Source organism: Rhinatrema bivittatum, chromosome 4, assembly GCF_901001135.1.
Source record: "Rhinatrema bivittatum chromosome 4, aRhiBiv1.1, whole genome shotgun sequence".
Taxonomy (NCBI): Eukaryota; Metazoa; Chordata; class Amphibia; order Gymnophiona; family Rhinatrematidae; genus Rhinatrema; species Rhinatrema bivittatum.
Window position 1 is genome coordinate 342,898,553 of NC_042618.1, and position 15,078 is coordinate 342,913,630.

Below are 15,078 nucleotides of genomic sequence, written 5' to 3' on the forward strand. Positions count from 1 at the left end.
TCCAGTGTTTTGAAGGATCTCAAATATGAAATTTCAAATCTATTTGTTAAAATTTGTAACCTATCATTAAAATCATCCATTGTACCTGAAGACTGGAGGGCGGCTAATGTAATCCCAATATTTAAAAAAGGGCTCCAGGGGCAATCCTGGAAATTACAGCCCAGTTAGCTCGACTTCAGTGCCAGGAAAAATAGTGGAAAGTGTTCTAAAGATCAAAATCACAGAACATATAGAAAGACATGGTTTAATGGAACAAAGTCAGCATGGCTTTACCCAAGGCAAATCTTGCCTCACAAATCTACTTCAGTTTTTTGAAGGGATTAATAAGCATGTAGATATAGGTGAACCAGGAGATGTAGTGGATTTTCAGAAGGCATTTGACAAAGTTCCTTATGAGAGGCTTTTAAGAAAAGTAAAAATCATGGGATAGGTGGCAATGTCTTTAGTAGATTACAAACTGGTTAAAAGACAGGAAACGGAGTAGAATTAAATGGAAAATTTTCTCAGTGAAAAAGGGTTACAATGGAGTGCCTCAAGGATCTGTAGTAGGACATGTGCTTTTCAATATATTTAAAAATGATCTGTAAAGGAATACGATAAGTGAGGTAATCAAATTTGCAGATACAAAATTATTCAGAGTAGTTAAATCACAAGCAGATTGTGATAAATTGCAGGAGTACCTTGTGAGATTGGAAAATTGGGCATCCTAATGGCAGATGAAATTTAATGTGGATAAATGCAAGGCAATGCAATTATACGAAAAAATAATCTATGCTGTAGTTACATGATGTTAGGTTCCATATTAGGAGCTACCGCCCAGGAAAGAGATCTAGACATCATAGTGGATAATACTGTGAAATCGTTGGCTCAGTGTACTATGGCAGTCAAAAAAGCAAACAGAATGCTAGAAATTATTAGGAAAGGAATGGTGAATAAAACGAAGGATGTCATAATGCCTCTGTATCACTCCATGTGAGACCGCACCTTGAATACTGTGTACAATTCTGGTCGCTACATCTCAAGAAAGATATAGTTGTGATGGAGAAGGTACAGAGAAGGGCGACCAAAATGATAAAGAGGGTGGTACTGCCCCCTATGAGGAAAGACTAAAGGAGGTTAGGGCTGTTCAGCTTGAAGAAGAGATGGCTGAGGGGGGATATGATAGAGGTTTTTAAAATCATGAGAGATCTAGAAGGGGTAAATGTGAATCTGTTATTTACTCTTTTGGATAATAGAAGGACTCCATGAAGTTAGCATGTAGCACATTTAAAACTAATCGGAGAAAATTCTTTTTCACTCAATGCACAATTAAACTCTCTGGAATTTGTTGCCAGGGGATGTGGTTAGTGCAGTTAGTGTAGCTGGGTTTAAAAAAGGTTTGGATAAGTTCTTGGAGGAGAAGTCCATTAACTGCTATTAATCAAGTTGACTTAGAAAATAGCCACTGCTATTACTAGCATCAGTAGCATGGAATAGACTTAGTTTTTGGGTACTTGCCAGGTATTTGTAGCCTGGATTGGCCACTGTTGGAAACAGGATGCTGGGCTTGATGGACCCTTGGTCTGACCCGGTATGGCAATTTCTTATGTTCTTATACTGAAGGACAGCAAGTGGCACACCAGGTTATGTGGCGGTGACTGTGAAACTTTCTCTGTCTCCATCTGCTGGAGGGGAGGCAATACCCAGGAGTCTGGACTGATCTGTGGTACTACAGGAACAAAAATTATCAGGTAAGAACAAATTTTCCTGTTCTGTATATTCCTTTTTAGATTTCTTCTATTCATTGTAGCTTTAAAATCTTTTTTTTTCCCTCCAAGGGGCATCAAGATGAAGATGCAGTGGTAAATTCTGGAGCAGTGTAATACCTTGTAAGTGATTAGTGAATATCCTTCGTTATATTTTATAACTTCTTGAACAATGGTCATATTCATAAAATTCCATTCTCCGTTGCTTAAGTAGAACTCATGGCTGACTCTACTTGCTTCAGCAGAGGTTTGTGCAGCTTTCATTTTGATTAATTTGTCTGTAGGAGTAGAAAGATAAAGGCGATGTGTGTTCACAGTGACATTCCAGGTTAATTGCTTCAGGGAGGCTCTGGCAACTTCTTTGAGGCCAGAGAACCGACAGGCTGGACTCTGGCAAATCTCTCGTAAGTGTTTTTTTTATTTAATGACAAGAAACAAAACAAAAGCAGCTCAGCTATTCTTCGCAGTTCAGAAAACAAAGGCAGAAATACAACTTACACTTCAGCAGTATTCTCTTTCTCTAGGCTTCCTTCTCTTCCCTGGGCCTCCTGTTCCCTCCTGAACCGGGCTAGTTATACTCCCCCCCCCCCCCCCCCCAAATGACCAGGATTCCCTGCTTGTATGAGGTTTAGGGTGGATTGGGCCAATTCTCTGAAGCCGGGCTTTTAAGGTATTTTGGGGTTTTCTCCTGTATACCTTTTCACAGAGGCAATATCTGCAACCCCCTGGGACAAGTACTTGCCAGTTTAGGAGTTTATTATATGCCTTCAGAAAAATCTGAAGATGTGCTACAATTAATTGCTGTGCTGCAAATAAAACTTCAAAATACAGTAAAATTAGAATAGAATATGCATATATTTCAGAATTCCATAAATATCAAACCATAATCATACTAATGTCAAACCAAAGTACTGATAGTTATCAAGAATTTTTCTCCTAAATTACATATGGAGAAAAAAAATCTTTGATAGCTTAGGATATGATTCACTGTGCTTCCCTGTACTCCCAATAGCATGGGAAGAAAGGCTTTCTAAATCAGGCCCTTAGTCTCTATAAAGATGGGAAAAAAAAGTGGAAGGCAAAGGTAAGCAGCAAAAGTCTCAATTCCAGTTTAATTTTTTGAAGTAAAAAAAAAATTCATGTAGCCAAATGTGGAAGCAGTTTTTGAGTGAAAAAATAACGTCCTTATGTTAATGGGGGGGGGGGGGGGAGAAGTATCTGGTTTTGAAAACTTGAACCTTCTTAGGTTTTGTTTTGTAAGTTTGGAATGAAACAACAAGTAAATTATATTGCAAAAGACCATTAAAGGCGGGCCCTCTTTTCTAAGGATCCTTTTGCTTTCTGGGTCACTGCCAATATCATATCCTATGTTTCTGCCTGGCCGCAGCATGTAACAGAACACATTCATCATCATTTATTCCACTGATGAGGGAACATGATTATGTACCTGAGAAGTGCACATATTAGAAAACACTTCTATTAGACAGTTGGGCCAGAGCAAGGGAAAAAGGATTTGATAAAGTAGAGAGATAGCTAAGAAGTTTTGTAGTAGGCAGACAATGGCAATAGTAGTCATAACATGATCAAATTTCAATTAATGACTGGAAAGGGGACAATAAGTATATCTACTGCTCTAGCATTAAACTTTCAAAAGGGAAATTTTGATGATAAAAAAAAAATATGGAAAAAAACTGAAAGGTGCAGCTACAAAAGTTAAGTGTTCAACAGGCGTGGACATTGTTAAAAAAAAAACAAAAAACGGCCATCTTAGAAGCGCAATCCAGATGTATTCCACACCTTAAGAAAGGTGGAAGGAAAGCCAAACGATTGCCGGTATGGATAAAAGGTGAGGTGAAAGAAGCTAAGCAAAAGATCTTTCTTCAGATGTTAGAAGGATCCATCCATCTGAAGTAAATAGGAAAAAGCATAAGCAGTGGAAAGTTAAATGTAAAACATTGATAAGACAAGCTAAAAGATTTTGAAATAAAAAAGAAAGCACAGCCAATCGTCAGTGAGTTGTTCGGTTTGGTGGAGGTATGCCTCCATGCACTCGCTTTTGTTCACCTTTAATGGCAATTTCCATTTGATCGACTTGACTGCTGTAGGGGGGGGGGGGGGGGGGGGTCATATGATCAGAATCCTGGCCCGTGGAATTCTAACTATGCAGGGCTTCCCCTCCACTGGGAGCTGTAGGCTGGGAGGTGGCATGTGGGGATAGGGATATAAAGACACTGGGCCTGTTGACCAGTGGTTTTTCCTCTTCTTTTCTTTCTTTCTTGTCTTTCAAGTTGTGCTACTCACCACGGCTGGTCTGGGGGATCGAGAGGCTGCTTTGGGGGATGTCTGTGGTGAGTCAGCTGCTAGGAAGTCCTGGGGGGGGGGGGGAGATAGGAGTTAGCGCCAGTGTTTGGTGGTTCCTGTTTGTTGGTGGGAGGATGGTGTTGGTGCTAATGCTGGTATTGGCCTGGTGAGTGGCGGTGAGGTTGCGGCTGGTTGGGAGTGTGTGTGTGTGATGTGGCACTCTCTTCCAGTCCTTGGTGCTTTGTTTTTGGTGGTGGTACATTTGAAGGCAGCCGTCGTGGGCTGGGAGGATCCTTGCTTCCTTCATCGGATTCAGGCCGTGGTGGTCAGTGGGGGAGATCTTGCGGGCATGAGCAGTGATGTCACATTTGCACCATAGCGGCCCGACTAAGTTGAGCTGGGGCATTCTGCTCCTAAGTTTGCCGATGTCGGGAGGCTACAGCGGTCTGCGGTGGTGCTAGGGCAGCGAGTACGTGAGTTTGATGGAAGCCTCAGGGTGTTCTGTGGTGCCAGGAATAACCAGCAAACAGGAACCACCAAACACTCTGGCACTAACTCCCTGGCCCCTCCTCCAGGACTCTAGCAGCTGACTCACCACCAACATCCCCCAAAGAAGTCTCATGACCAGGAAAGGGCAGGTTGCTTTTCGGGTCCAGGGGACTTCCATCTCTGCATCGCCATTGTATCAAGCAACAGAGAGAGGACTTGACTGTTACTGGTAGGGGGTTGCTTCCTGGGCCTCCTTTACCTTCTGGTAGGGTGCTATCAGCATTGCCGCTATGTGGTGAGTCAGTGGGGATGGCTGGGGTTCCTGCACTGGTGGCTGGTCCTGTTGTAGGCTCCAGTACATAGCAGGTTTCTGACTTCTTTCTTGGGATGGGTCGGTTCCAGGACTCTTCTTTGAGTCGGTCTATGGGGTTGGGGTCTGTTAGGCAGTTAGTTCCTCTGTTGGGCCAGGCTGGGGGTATGATGGGAGGATCAGCTGTTTGGCCTGAAGGATACTCAGGGTGGTATAGCCTGGCATGTTCTCCTGGGCAGGAGTGCTGGTTCCCGATGGTCCTGCATAATTGGTATGGTCGTTGGCCTGGGGCAGGGGTCGGGAACCAATGGCTCGCGAGCCAGATGTGGCTCTTTTGATGGCTGCATCTGGCTCGCAGACAAATCTTTAATAAAAAAGTAAAAATCTAACAAAACCCCCCACCCTCCTGACGCCCCCCCAAGACCTCCAAAATTAATTTACTACAACCCCCCACCCTCCTGACCCCCCCACACAAGACCTGCCAAAAGTCCCTGGTGGTCCAGCGGGGGTCCAGGAGCGGTCCGGGAGCGATCTCCTGGACTTGGGCTGTCGGCTGCCAGTAGTCAAAATGGCGCTGACGGCCCTTTGCCCTCACTATGTCACAGGGGCTACCGCTGCCATTGGTCGACCCCAGTGACATAGTAAGGACAAAGGGCAAGCAACAACATATTTATTTAAAATCTTATATTCCGCAAAATTCAAAAGTATATTTTTCAATATAGATTATATTGTTGCATACTAAAGAATATATAATAGTATACAATTCTACATACATAGACAAAAACAAATAAATAGTGATTAAAAATAGTCACCAAAGGCTTCATTAAACTGTATGGCCTTAATCTGATGCCTGAACTCCTTGCAATCTTTTTCCTTTCTCAACTGCTCTGACACGGTTCCACACGGTTGAAGTCACAAAAGAGAAAGCCCTGGACCTGATCTGTTCAAACATGTAGCACTGTGAATTCCGAACTTGCAATAAACTCGATCCTGACGAACAAAGACTTCTTCCTGGCTTATACCAACTCAGACTTTGTTGGGAAAAAAATACATCTCATCTGAATTCAACAATTTGTGGATGATCACCAGCAACCTAAACTTGCATCTACTCTTCACAGGCAGCCAGTGAAGTGATTTTAAAGCCGGAGTAATGTGTTCATGCTGAGACATTCCTAACACTACTCTGGCAGCAGCATTTTGTATTAACTACAATACTTTGTTTTATGGGCAACCTATCAGAGTGTACTATAATAGTCTAAATGTCCCAAATTCTTGCAGAACATTTCAGTAGGAAGACAACATTTTAATGGTTGAAGGAGTTTTAATTTTATAAACCGCCATTTTTGCCAGCTGACCAATTTGAGGTTTAAACTTGAGTTGCAAGTCTAAAATACTCAAGCTACGAATTTGTTACAATTGGAAGTTGATGACCTTCTAACCAAATAACTTTAACATCATTTTCTGGAATACCTTTCCCTATCCATATAAACTTAGTTTTCATAATATTTAAGATCAACCCATTCATACGTAACCATTCCTGAATATGACTCATATAATTGTGAAAGTTTTCTATGAGTACTACATTGCACTCAACACTAGGTTGAATAATTGAACATCATCTGTATATAAAAAATATGCCAACCCCAAAGAATGTAACAATTGCCCTAAAGGAACAAGATAAATATTAAACAATATCGATGAAAGCGCAGATCTTTGCGGTATACCCATCCTTGCGAAACACACAACCTCTGTTGCAGCATTATTGATTGAGTACATTACTAGTACTAGGTTGGTGGTTTTACTAAGGTCGCAGTTTCAAGTCACCTTGCTGATTTTGCCATCAGTAAGCAGGCTGAATTAGCCATGCTGAATGGGTGATGTCATCAGGCGGCACTAGGCAACGCTGTCTCTCAAAGCTTGCAGAGCTTTTTGCTTTACTGGACATGCAGTTCCTGTACAATCGTGTTCTGGAAGTCTTCTTAGTCTTGCCTGCATTTCGCACTGATGGTGGAATCCTGCCTCCAGATTCCTATCCTCAGAATTTCTCACATAACTGAACCCCAAACAGCACTTTTCAGTGCTTTCATGGCCCAAAAAGACAACTTCTGGGTTCAAATACTGCTCATACGGCCTCATAATGTCCATAACGGAGGGCACGGATGTGAGTTACCGCATCTGCCCTGCCATTTGCTAGACCCCTGAGAAGCGCCACCTAGGAAGATCCAGGCCACCTGATGCAGATGTCATCATCAAGTCGGGAGCCTATTAAAGGAGGCGCCCTGTGGCACGGAAGTGAGTCGCCTCACCTGTCCTGCCATTTTCTGGATCCTTTAGAAGTGAAACATGACCCGGGAACATCCAAGCCACCCGACACAAACATCACCACATCGGGGGGCCTTTTAAAGGAGGTACCCTGTAGCATGGAAGTGAATCGCCTCACCTGCTCTGCTGTTTGCCTGACCCCTGAGGAGAGAAGTGCCACCGAGGAACATCCAGACCGCCTGGCACAGATGTCATCATTGCGTCAGGGGCCTATTAAAGGAGGCGCCCTATATTACGCTGAAGGGGCATGCCCCTTAAGCCATTTTTTTACTTTTCAACCGGCTAAAGATGAGGAAGAAGAGGAAGGTTCCCTTTTCCTCTCAAGGTTTGAGTTCAACTCCTACTTATGGGCCAATGGATCGTCAAGTTATATATTCCAGCTCAACATTACACATGAATGTGAATACACCCTTCTTTATTTCCTACTCCCAGTTAAGGCATCCTTGTTATAATGTAACTTTTATGCTCCTTTAAACTGTCTCTTGTTGATTGGTTATTTATATTTACTGCTTAGTTCGATGTAAACCGAGTTGATTTGATTTGTATCAAGAAAGTCGGTATATAAAAGCCTTTAATAAATAAAATAAATAAATAAAATAAAATACAAAACTGGAGGATCTCTTGTTGAGTCCTGAAATTAGATCCCCCTCCACTCCAACTCACGACATCTTGGCTATGGCACTGCCACCATCAAAATTCTCTTGCGGGGACTGCAATCCATGACCAAGATCTTTCTAACTTCAAGCCTCTGGCAACAGGGTCTTCGGCTCCAGACACCACAGCCCATTTGTTCTCTGCAGCCAATGAGGCCCTTGGCTATCACAGAACAGGAACAAATCCTTGTACCAGAAGAGGATGCTCCCAAATCTCTGGGCCACAGATCACAACAAGCTGTAGAACAAATAACTGATATTGTGAGGAATTTCATTTCATCACTGTTCTCACAGCTGCAGCAACCATGTTTCTCTCCAGTATACCCTATTATGCAGGTAATGGAGGCAGTAATGCCAGGATCACTGCCACTTCCTCCTTCTACAGAGTTGGAAGACACCAGAGAGGAACTCCCATTTTTATTTGTTCCCTCAAGTGAACCATCTCCTAAATCGGAAAGCTCCATTCTATCATCTCCAGGGGAGTCCCCGGGGAGTTCAACAGGCATACCATCTGATCCCTGGAAGAACTACCGTATCACTCCTCTCTGCCAGAGGACTACATATTCCTGATTTATCTAGAAAATGGGAACATTCTATAATGTGGAAATAAATGAAGATCCTGATCCCCGTGCTGAAGTAAAGGGGATTTTAAAGATCCTAGACATTCCAACAGAATAGACCACAATAACATCTCATGCAGTGCTAGATAAGGTGCTCATGAAGACTGAGTCCCCCTTTTTAGGGGTGGTGGTAACCACACAAAATCTGAAATTTCAAAAAGAAACTGGGATACAGTAGAGTCCAACTACCACACAAATTCAGTAGTTGAAAACTCTGCAGTGAAGAAGATGAAAAAAGCAAGGCTCCATTCTAGTACGCTAACTGTAAAAGATCACAAATCTTGGATGACTCTGACAAAGTATTTCAGAGTGCAATGTTCATGTCACGGGTCCAACACCAGTTTTATATAGTGTAGTACTTGTATAAGTGTGAGCAATCCCTAAAGCCATACATCAGATTGGGGGATGACCAATTTCTCCACAGCCTCTTCACAATTTAGAAAAAGGGATACACCATACTACGGCCAGAACACAAAACATCAGTGGCCTCCATAGTGGCAAGATGCATGGTGTTGCTGAGGGCAAGAGGCATCAGAGAAGATGTCCATGAAAAATTGGTTGATCTCCTGTGTTTAGGTGATGATCTCTTCATTGAGAAGCAAGGAAGCGGTCTCACAAATAAAAGATCAGAATGTCACAGTCCAATCCCTGTCCTCAGTAGGAGGACCAGCAAGGCATGTCAAGATGGTATTATCCTAATATCCACACTATAAATGCCCTTTCTTCCCAAGAAGATTTTAAAGACCATATCAGATTTTCCATCAGACATATTACCAACCGCTTTGTCCTCAGCCATAAGCCACTCAAATTCAAGGGTAGCAAAGAGATTGGTGCCAATAAAAGCCGCAAGCACAGCCAGCAGTAAAATCTCGACAAACTTTTTAGAGCCACTACCGCCACAGCAGCAGATACCAATCTGAGACAGAATCCATTACTTCTTTGACAACAGGTCCAAGATAACAGATCAGTCTGTATTGACAATGATAAAAAAAAAAATGGATACCATCTCAACTCCAAAGACTGCCCTCAAATGCCTTGCCCCCCTGTCTCTTTCCACTTGACCAGTCTCAAATGGCCATTATGAACCTAGAGGTGCAGAAGCTACTGAAGCAGAATGCCATCCAGGAATTAACCCCCTCACAATAAAACCAGGGGTGGTATTAAAAAAATATCCTCATTCCCAAGAAATACGAGGGTCTACACCCAATACTGGACCTCAGAGCCCTCAACAAACACCTCCATTGAGAGAAATTCTAGATGACATCTCTGGAAACAATTTTGCCATTCATTCAGCCACAGGATTGGATGTGTTCTCTAGACATCAAGGATGCATATATGCATATCCCTGTGCATCCATTCTACTGGTGTTATCTCTGCTTCATAGAGAGAGAGAGAGGCACTTTTAGTACAAAGTTCTCTCATTTGGCCTCTTGTCCGCCCCAAGAGTTTCCACAAAATGCTTAGCTGTAGCCTTAGCCTACCTATGACACTCTGGAAAATGAATCTTTCCATACCTGGCTGACTGGTTAATCATGGTCTCCTCAAAGAATACCCTGTGTACCCACATAAAAACTACCAGTACCTGTCTGGCAACACTAGGTTTTTTAAATAAATTACCAAAAATCCAATCTGCACCTAACCCAATCCATACAATCAATAGAGTCTTGAATAGACTCTTTACAATCCAGAGCTTTCTTCCCAACAATACAGCTCAGAACCTTCATTCGTTAGTAATCCATCTACGATTCTGAACTGTCACATCAGCTCGCCACATCCTGGTACTTCTAGGACACCTAGTTGCCGTGATACATATGGTTCCTTTAACTGTCTATACATGCAATGCCTATAGTGGGGTTTACGAGCTCAATGGAATCAATTCCTTCAGCTCCTGCCAACCAAAATTGTCATTACTGATTACATGAAAACAGACATTGGTTGATAGCTCCACCCAGAGTTATTGGAAATGGGAGCCCAACTTCAACCAAAGCCATATCAAATTATACTAACCACCAATGCCTCCACTCGAGGATGGTGAGCGCATAGTCTTCAATTCAAAACAAAGGGTTTGTGGTCTCCACAAGAGACTGCGTTTCACATAAACCTGCGATGCATCACACACTAGAAGCTTTCCAACATCTGCTTAAAAAAAAGATTCATACAGTCAACCAAGTGGCTATGTATTACATAAACAAGGAAGGACAGGCTCTTGGACTCTCTGTTAAGAAGCACTCAGAACTTAGTGACTCTGCAAGTTGTATATATTCTGGGGATTGCGAATATAGAAGCGGACAGACTCAGCAGAGTTTTCCGACCACACAAATGGGCTCTGTTACAGGAAATAGCTGACCACCTGTTTCATTGCTGGGGTTGTCCTTGGGTAGATCTGTTCGCCACAGAGGAGAACAAGAAAGTAAACCACTTCTGCTCCATTCATCCTAGGCAACACAGAGAGGCCCTGGACCCTTTCCTAATCTCTTGAGCAAAAGGACTTCTCTATGCCTTCCATACAATATTGTTAGTAGCCAAAACACTACAGAAATACATGAGAGACTGCACCAGGATGATATTGGTAGCCCCGGCATGACTGAGACAACCACAATTTTCAGTAAGCCCCTTGCAGATTCTGAGGAACCAGCCAAATGCTGTTAACTCAGGAGGAAGGTTCTCTCCTTCATCCACTACAGCCTTCACTCAACCTCACAGCATGAATGTTGAATGCACAACACTAGCTCATTTGTAATTACCCAATGACAGTGAGAATGTTCTAATATCAATAAGAAAGTCTTCCACATGTTGAAACAATGCTTTCAAATGGAATCAATAAACAAAATGGTGCGGTAACCGGTCTATCATCCCATTGACCTGAGAACCTTGCCAGTTGCTGGAATCTCTCCACCATCTTTCCAGTACTGGTTTAGCAACCTTGTCTATCCAAGTGCATCTTAGTGCTATAATGGTGAATCATAATCAGGAGGAAGGATCCCTGATCTCTGATATCCACTCATCTCCTGCTTTATGAGAGGCTTCTCCACTTGCATCCCCCACACGAAAGCCATCTGTTCCCTGAGACATTAACAGCACTTATGGGACCTCTATTCAAGCCTCTGAATACAGCCAACCTAAAATTCCTGATGTGGAAAGTTGTATTCTTGGCAGTGATTATGTCCACACAAAGGGTGAATGAGTTGCAAGCATTGGTGCGTTTTCCTCCATATCTACAGTCTTTCCATAATATAGTGGTTCTTTGAACCCATCCAAATTTACTACCCAAGGTAGTATCTTCCTTTCGCTTAAACCAGGTAATCACACTTCCCACTTACTTCTCGAACTCTCATAAGCAGGAACGGGAATGATGCAACTTTTAAGTTAGATGATAACTTAGATGCCTGCAGTCGCACAGAAATGCATGGTTCAGAATGATGTATCTTTGAAGGATACTAAGAACAGGGAAATTAGGACATACCAGTAGAGAGGTTGCAATAAATGTCAAAGTGGCCAGGTGTCTTTTTAAGTAAAGAGCAGAAAGATTACAAATTACTCTTGTCAACTGATGAGCAAGTTGTTAATACAAACAAAAAAACCCCCAAAACAACCCATACTTTGAAATTTCTGTATAAAATGCTAGAAGTCTAAAAAAATAAGATGGGAGAGTTAGCGTGTATAGCACTGAATGAAGAGGATGAAGATCTGGTGGAAGGAAGATAACCAATGGTCATTGTGATACCAAGGTACAAATTACATTGAAATGATAGGATGGATCAAATTGGTGGATAGGTGGCAAAATATGTGAAAGCGGGCATTGAATCAAACAGGATAAAAATTCTGCAGGAAACAAAATGCAATGTTGAATCTTTATGGATAGAAATTCCAGGTGAAAAAGGGAATAAAATAGTAGGTGGGGGTGGGGGGTGTGTATTACCGTCGACCTGGCCAGAATGAACAAAAGACAATGAATTGCTAAAAGAAATTAAGGATGCTAACAAAATCAGCAGCACAGTAATACTAATAATGGGAGATTTCAATTACCCCGGTATTGACTGGGTGAATATCACATCAGGACATTCTAGAAAGATAAAATTCCTAGATAAAATAAATGACTGCTCCATGCAGCCAACTGATACAAGAACCAACAAGAGTGAAAACCTATTTTAGACCTAGTCCTTAGTGGAACACAGGTTTTGGTGTGAAAGGTAACAGTGTTGGGGCCACCTGGCAATAATGATCACAACATGATTGAATTTGACTTAACTGGAGGGAGGGCAGTAAAGAAATTTACTGAGACAGAATTTAACTTTCAAAAAGGTGACCATAATAAAATGAGGAAAATGGTTAGGAAAAAACTGAAAGGAGCAACTGCAGACATTTATTTATATATATACACCGGCATTCAAGATAGGAATCACATCATGCTGGTTTACATTTAACAGGGGATGTAAAATGAAAATAAAATAAACAGTAACTGGTGAAGAGAAACTAAGAAGTTACAATAAAACAAGGATGTTCAAAACTGGGAGAAGAAGGAAAGGCTAAAGGAAATTAACAGAGCAATTATTTACAATGTTCTAGGAATGTCTGACTATGGTTGTCGTTGGATTGAGATTCAGTTGGGGTCTGGGAAGACTTGAATAAACAACCACGTCTTGAGCCTTTTTCTGAATCTTAGAAGACATGTTTCCTGTCGCAGATCTGGTGGAATGGAGTTCCATAATGATGGTCCTGCTGTGGAAAAGGCCCGGTCTCTACATGTAATATGTTGAGAGGTTTTGATATGGGGTACATGTAGTGATTCTCTGTAAGCTTCTCTAATGGATCTGGAGGAGGTATGTTTTCTCAATGGAATTTGTAGGTTGAGTGGAGCGTGGTGATGGATGGCTTTATAGATAATGGTGATGGACTTGTGAATTGGCAGCCAGTGTAGGTCTTTAAGGATTAAGACATTAAGAATTTACCTCAGGCATGGACATTGTTTAAAAATACCATTTAGGAAGCCCAGACCAGATGTATGCCACACATTAGAAAAGGTGGAAGGAAGTCTAAACGACTATCAGCATGATTAAAAAGGTGAGGTGAGAAAGGCTATAATAGCTAAAAGAACATCTTTCAAGAAATGGAAAAGAGATATGAATGAAGAAAACAGGAAACAGTATAAGCACTGGCAAGTTAGATGCAAAGCATTGATAAGGAAGGTAAAGAGAGAATTTGAAAAGAAGCTTGCTGTGTAAGCAAAAACTCAGAAACTTTTTCAGAAGATTTCAATGTATTATCAACAATGACACCTGAATGGTCACTTGTGGTAAAAAGCCTGTGAGGGAGTAAATTGAACCATTAGATGATCAAGGGGTAAAAGGGACACTTACGGATGACAAAGACATAGCAGAGAGACTAAGTGAATTCTTTGTTTCGGTATTCACTGAGGAAGATGCAAAAGAGATACCCATGCCAGAAATGATATTCAAAAGTGATGATTCAAAGGAAATGAAACAAATCTCAGTGAACCTGGAAGATGTATTTAGGCAAATTGACAAATTAAAGAGTAGCAAATCACCTGGACCAGACAGTATACATCTCACGGTGCTGAAAGAACTGAGAAATGAAATTGCGGACCTCTTGTGGGGAAATTGGTAAACTATCATTAACATAGTCTATGATACCTAAGACTGGAGGGTTGCCAGTGTAATGCCAACTTTTAAAAAGGGACCAAGGGGTGACCAGTGAGTCTGATGTCTGTGCCAGGCAGAATGGTAGAAACTATCATAAAGGACAAAATTGCTGAACATATGGATAGGCATAGTTTAATGGGACAAAGCCAACATTGATTTAGCCAAGGGAAGCCTTGCTTCACCAATTTGCTACATTTTTTTGAGGGCTTAAATAAACATGTGAATAAAGGAGAGACAGTTATAGTGTATCTGGATTTATAGAAAGCATTTGACAAAGTCCCTCATGAAAGACTTCGTAAGAAATTAAATGTCAGGGGATGGGGGCAGTGACCTACTGTGGATTGTCAACTGTTTAAAAGATAGAAAACAGAGAGTAGGGCTAAATGGTAAATTTTCCAAATGGAGAAAGGTGAATAGTGGAGTGTCCCATGGATTTGTTCTGGGATCACTGCTTTGTAATTTATAAACTACCTGGAAATGGGAACAAGTGAGGTGATCAAATATGCAGATAACACAAAATTATTCAAAGTTTTAAAATCTCTAGAGGATTGTGAGAAATTGCAAGAGGACTTTGAAAAACTGGGAGACTGAGCATGCAATGGCAAATGAAATTTAATGTATATAAGTTCAAAATGATGCACTTAGGGAGCAATAACCCAAATTATAGCTACACAATGCAAGGTTCCACATTAGGAGTCACCATTCAGGTGTCATTGTTGATAATACATTGAAATCTTCTGCTCTGTGCAGCAGCCAAGAAAGCAAATAGAATGCTCTGAGCTATTAGAAAAGGAATGGAGAATAAAACAGAAAATATCACAATGCCTCTGTATCGATCCATGTTGCGACCTCATCTTGAAAATCGTATGTAGTTCTGGTCACTACATCTCAAACATATAGCAGAATTAGAAAAGATACAAAGGGCAACCAAAAAAATAAAGGGGATGGAATGAGTCCCCTATGAGGAAAGCTTAAAGA

At 41.6% G+C, this 15,078-nt stretch overlaps 1 protein-coding gene across 3 annotated transcripts in view; it reads right to left on the minus strand.

Annotated features, from left to right (window-relative positions):
• Positions 1–15,078, minus strand: part of LOC115090908 (5-hydroxytryptamine receptor 3A-like) — a 79,600-nt gene that overhangs the window by 31,409 nt on the left and 33,113 nt on the right. For all 3 annotated transcript variants that reach the window (XM_029600575.1, XM_029600573.1, XM_029600574.1), the window contains exon 6: positions 1,866–2,023. In XM_029600575.1, coding sequence (XP_029456435.1) covers positions 1,866–2,023 — 158 coding nt within the window. The remainder of the gene's footprint in view (positions 1–1,865; positions 2,024–15,078) is intronic.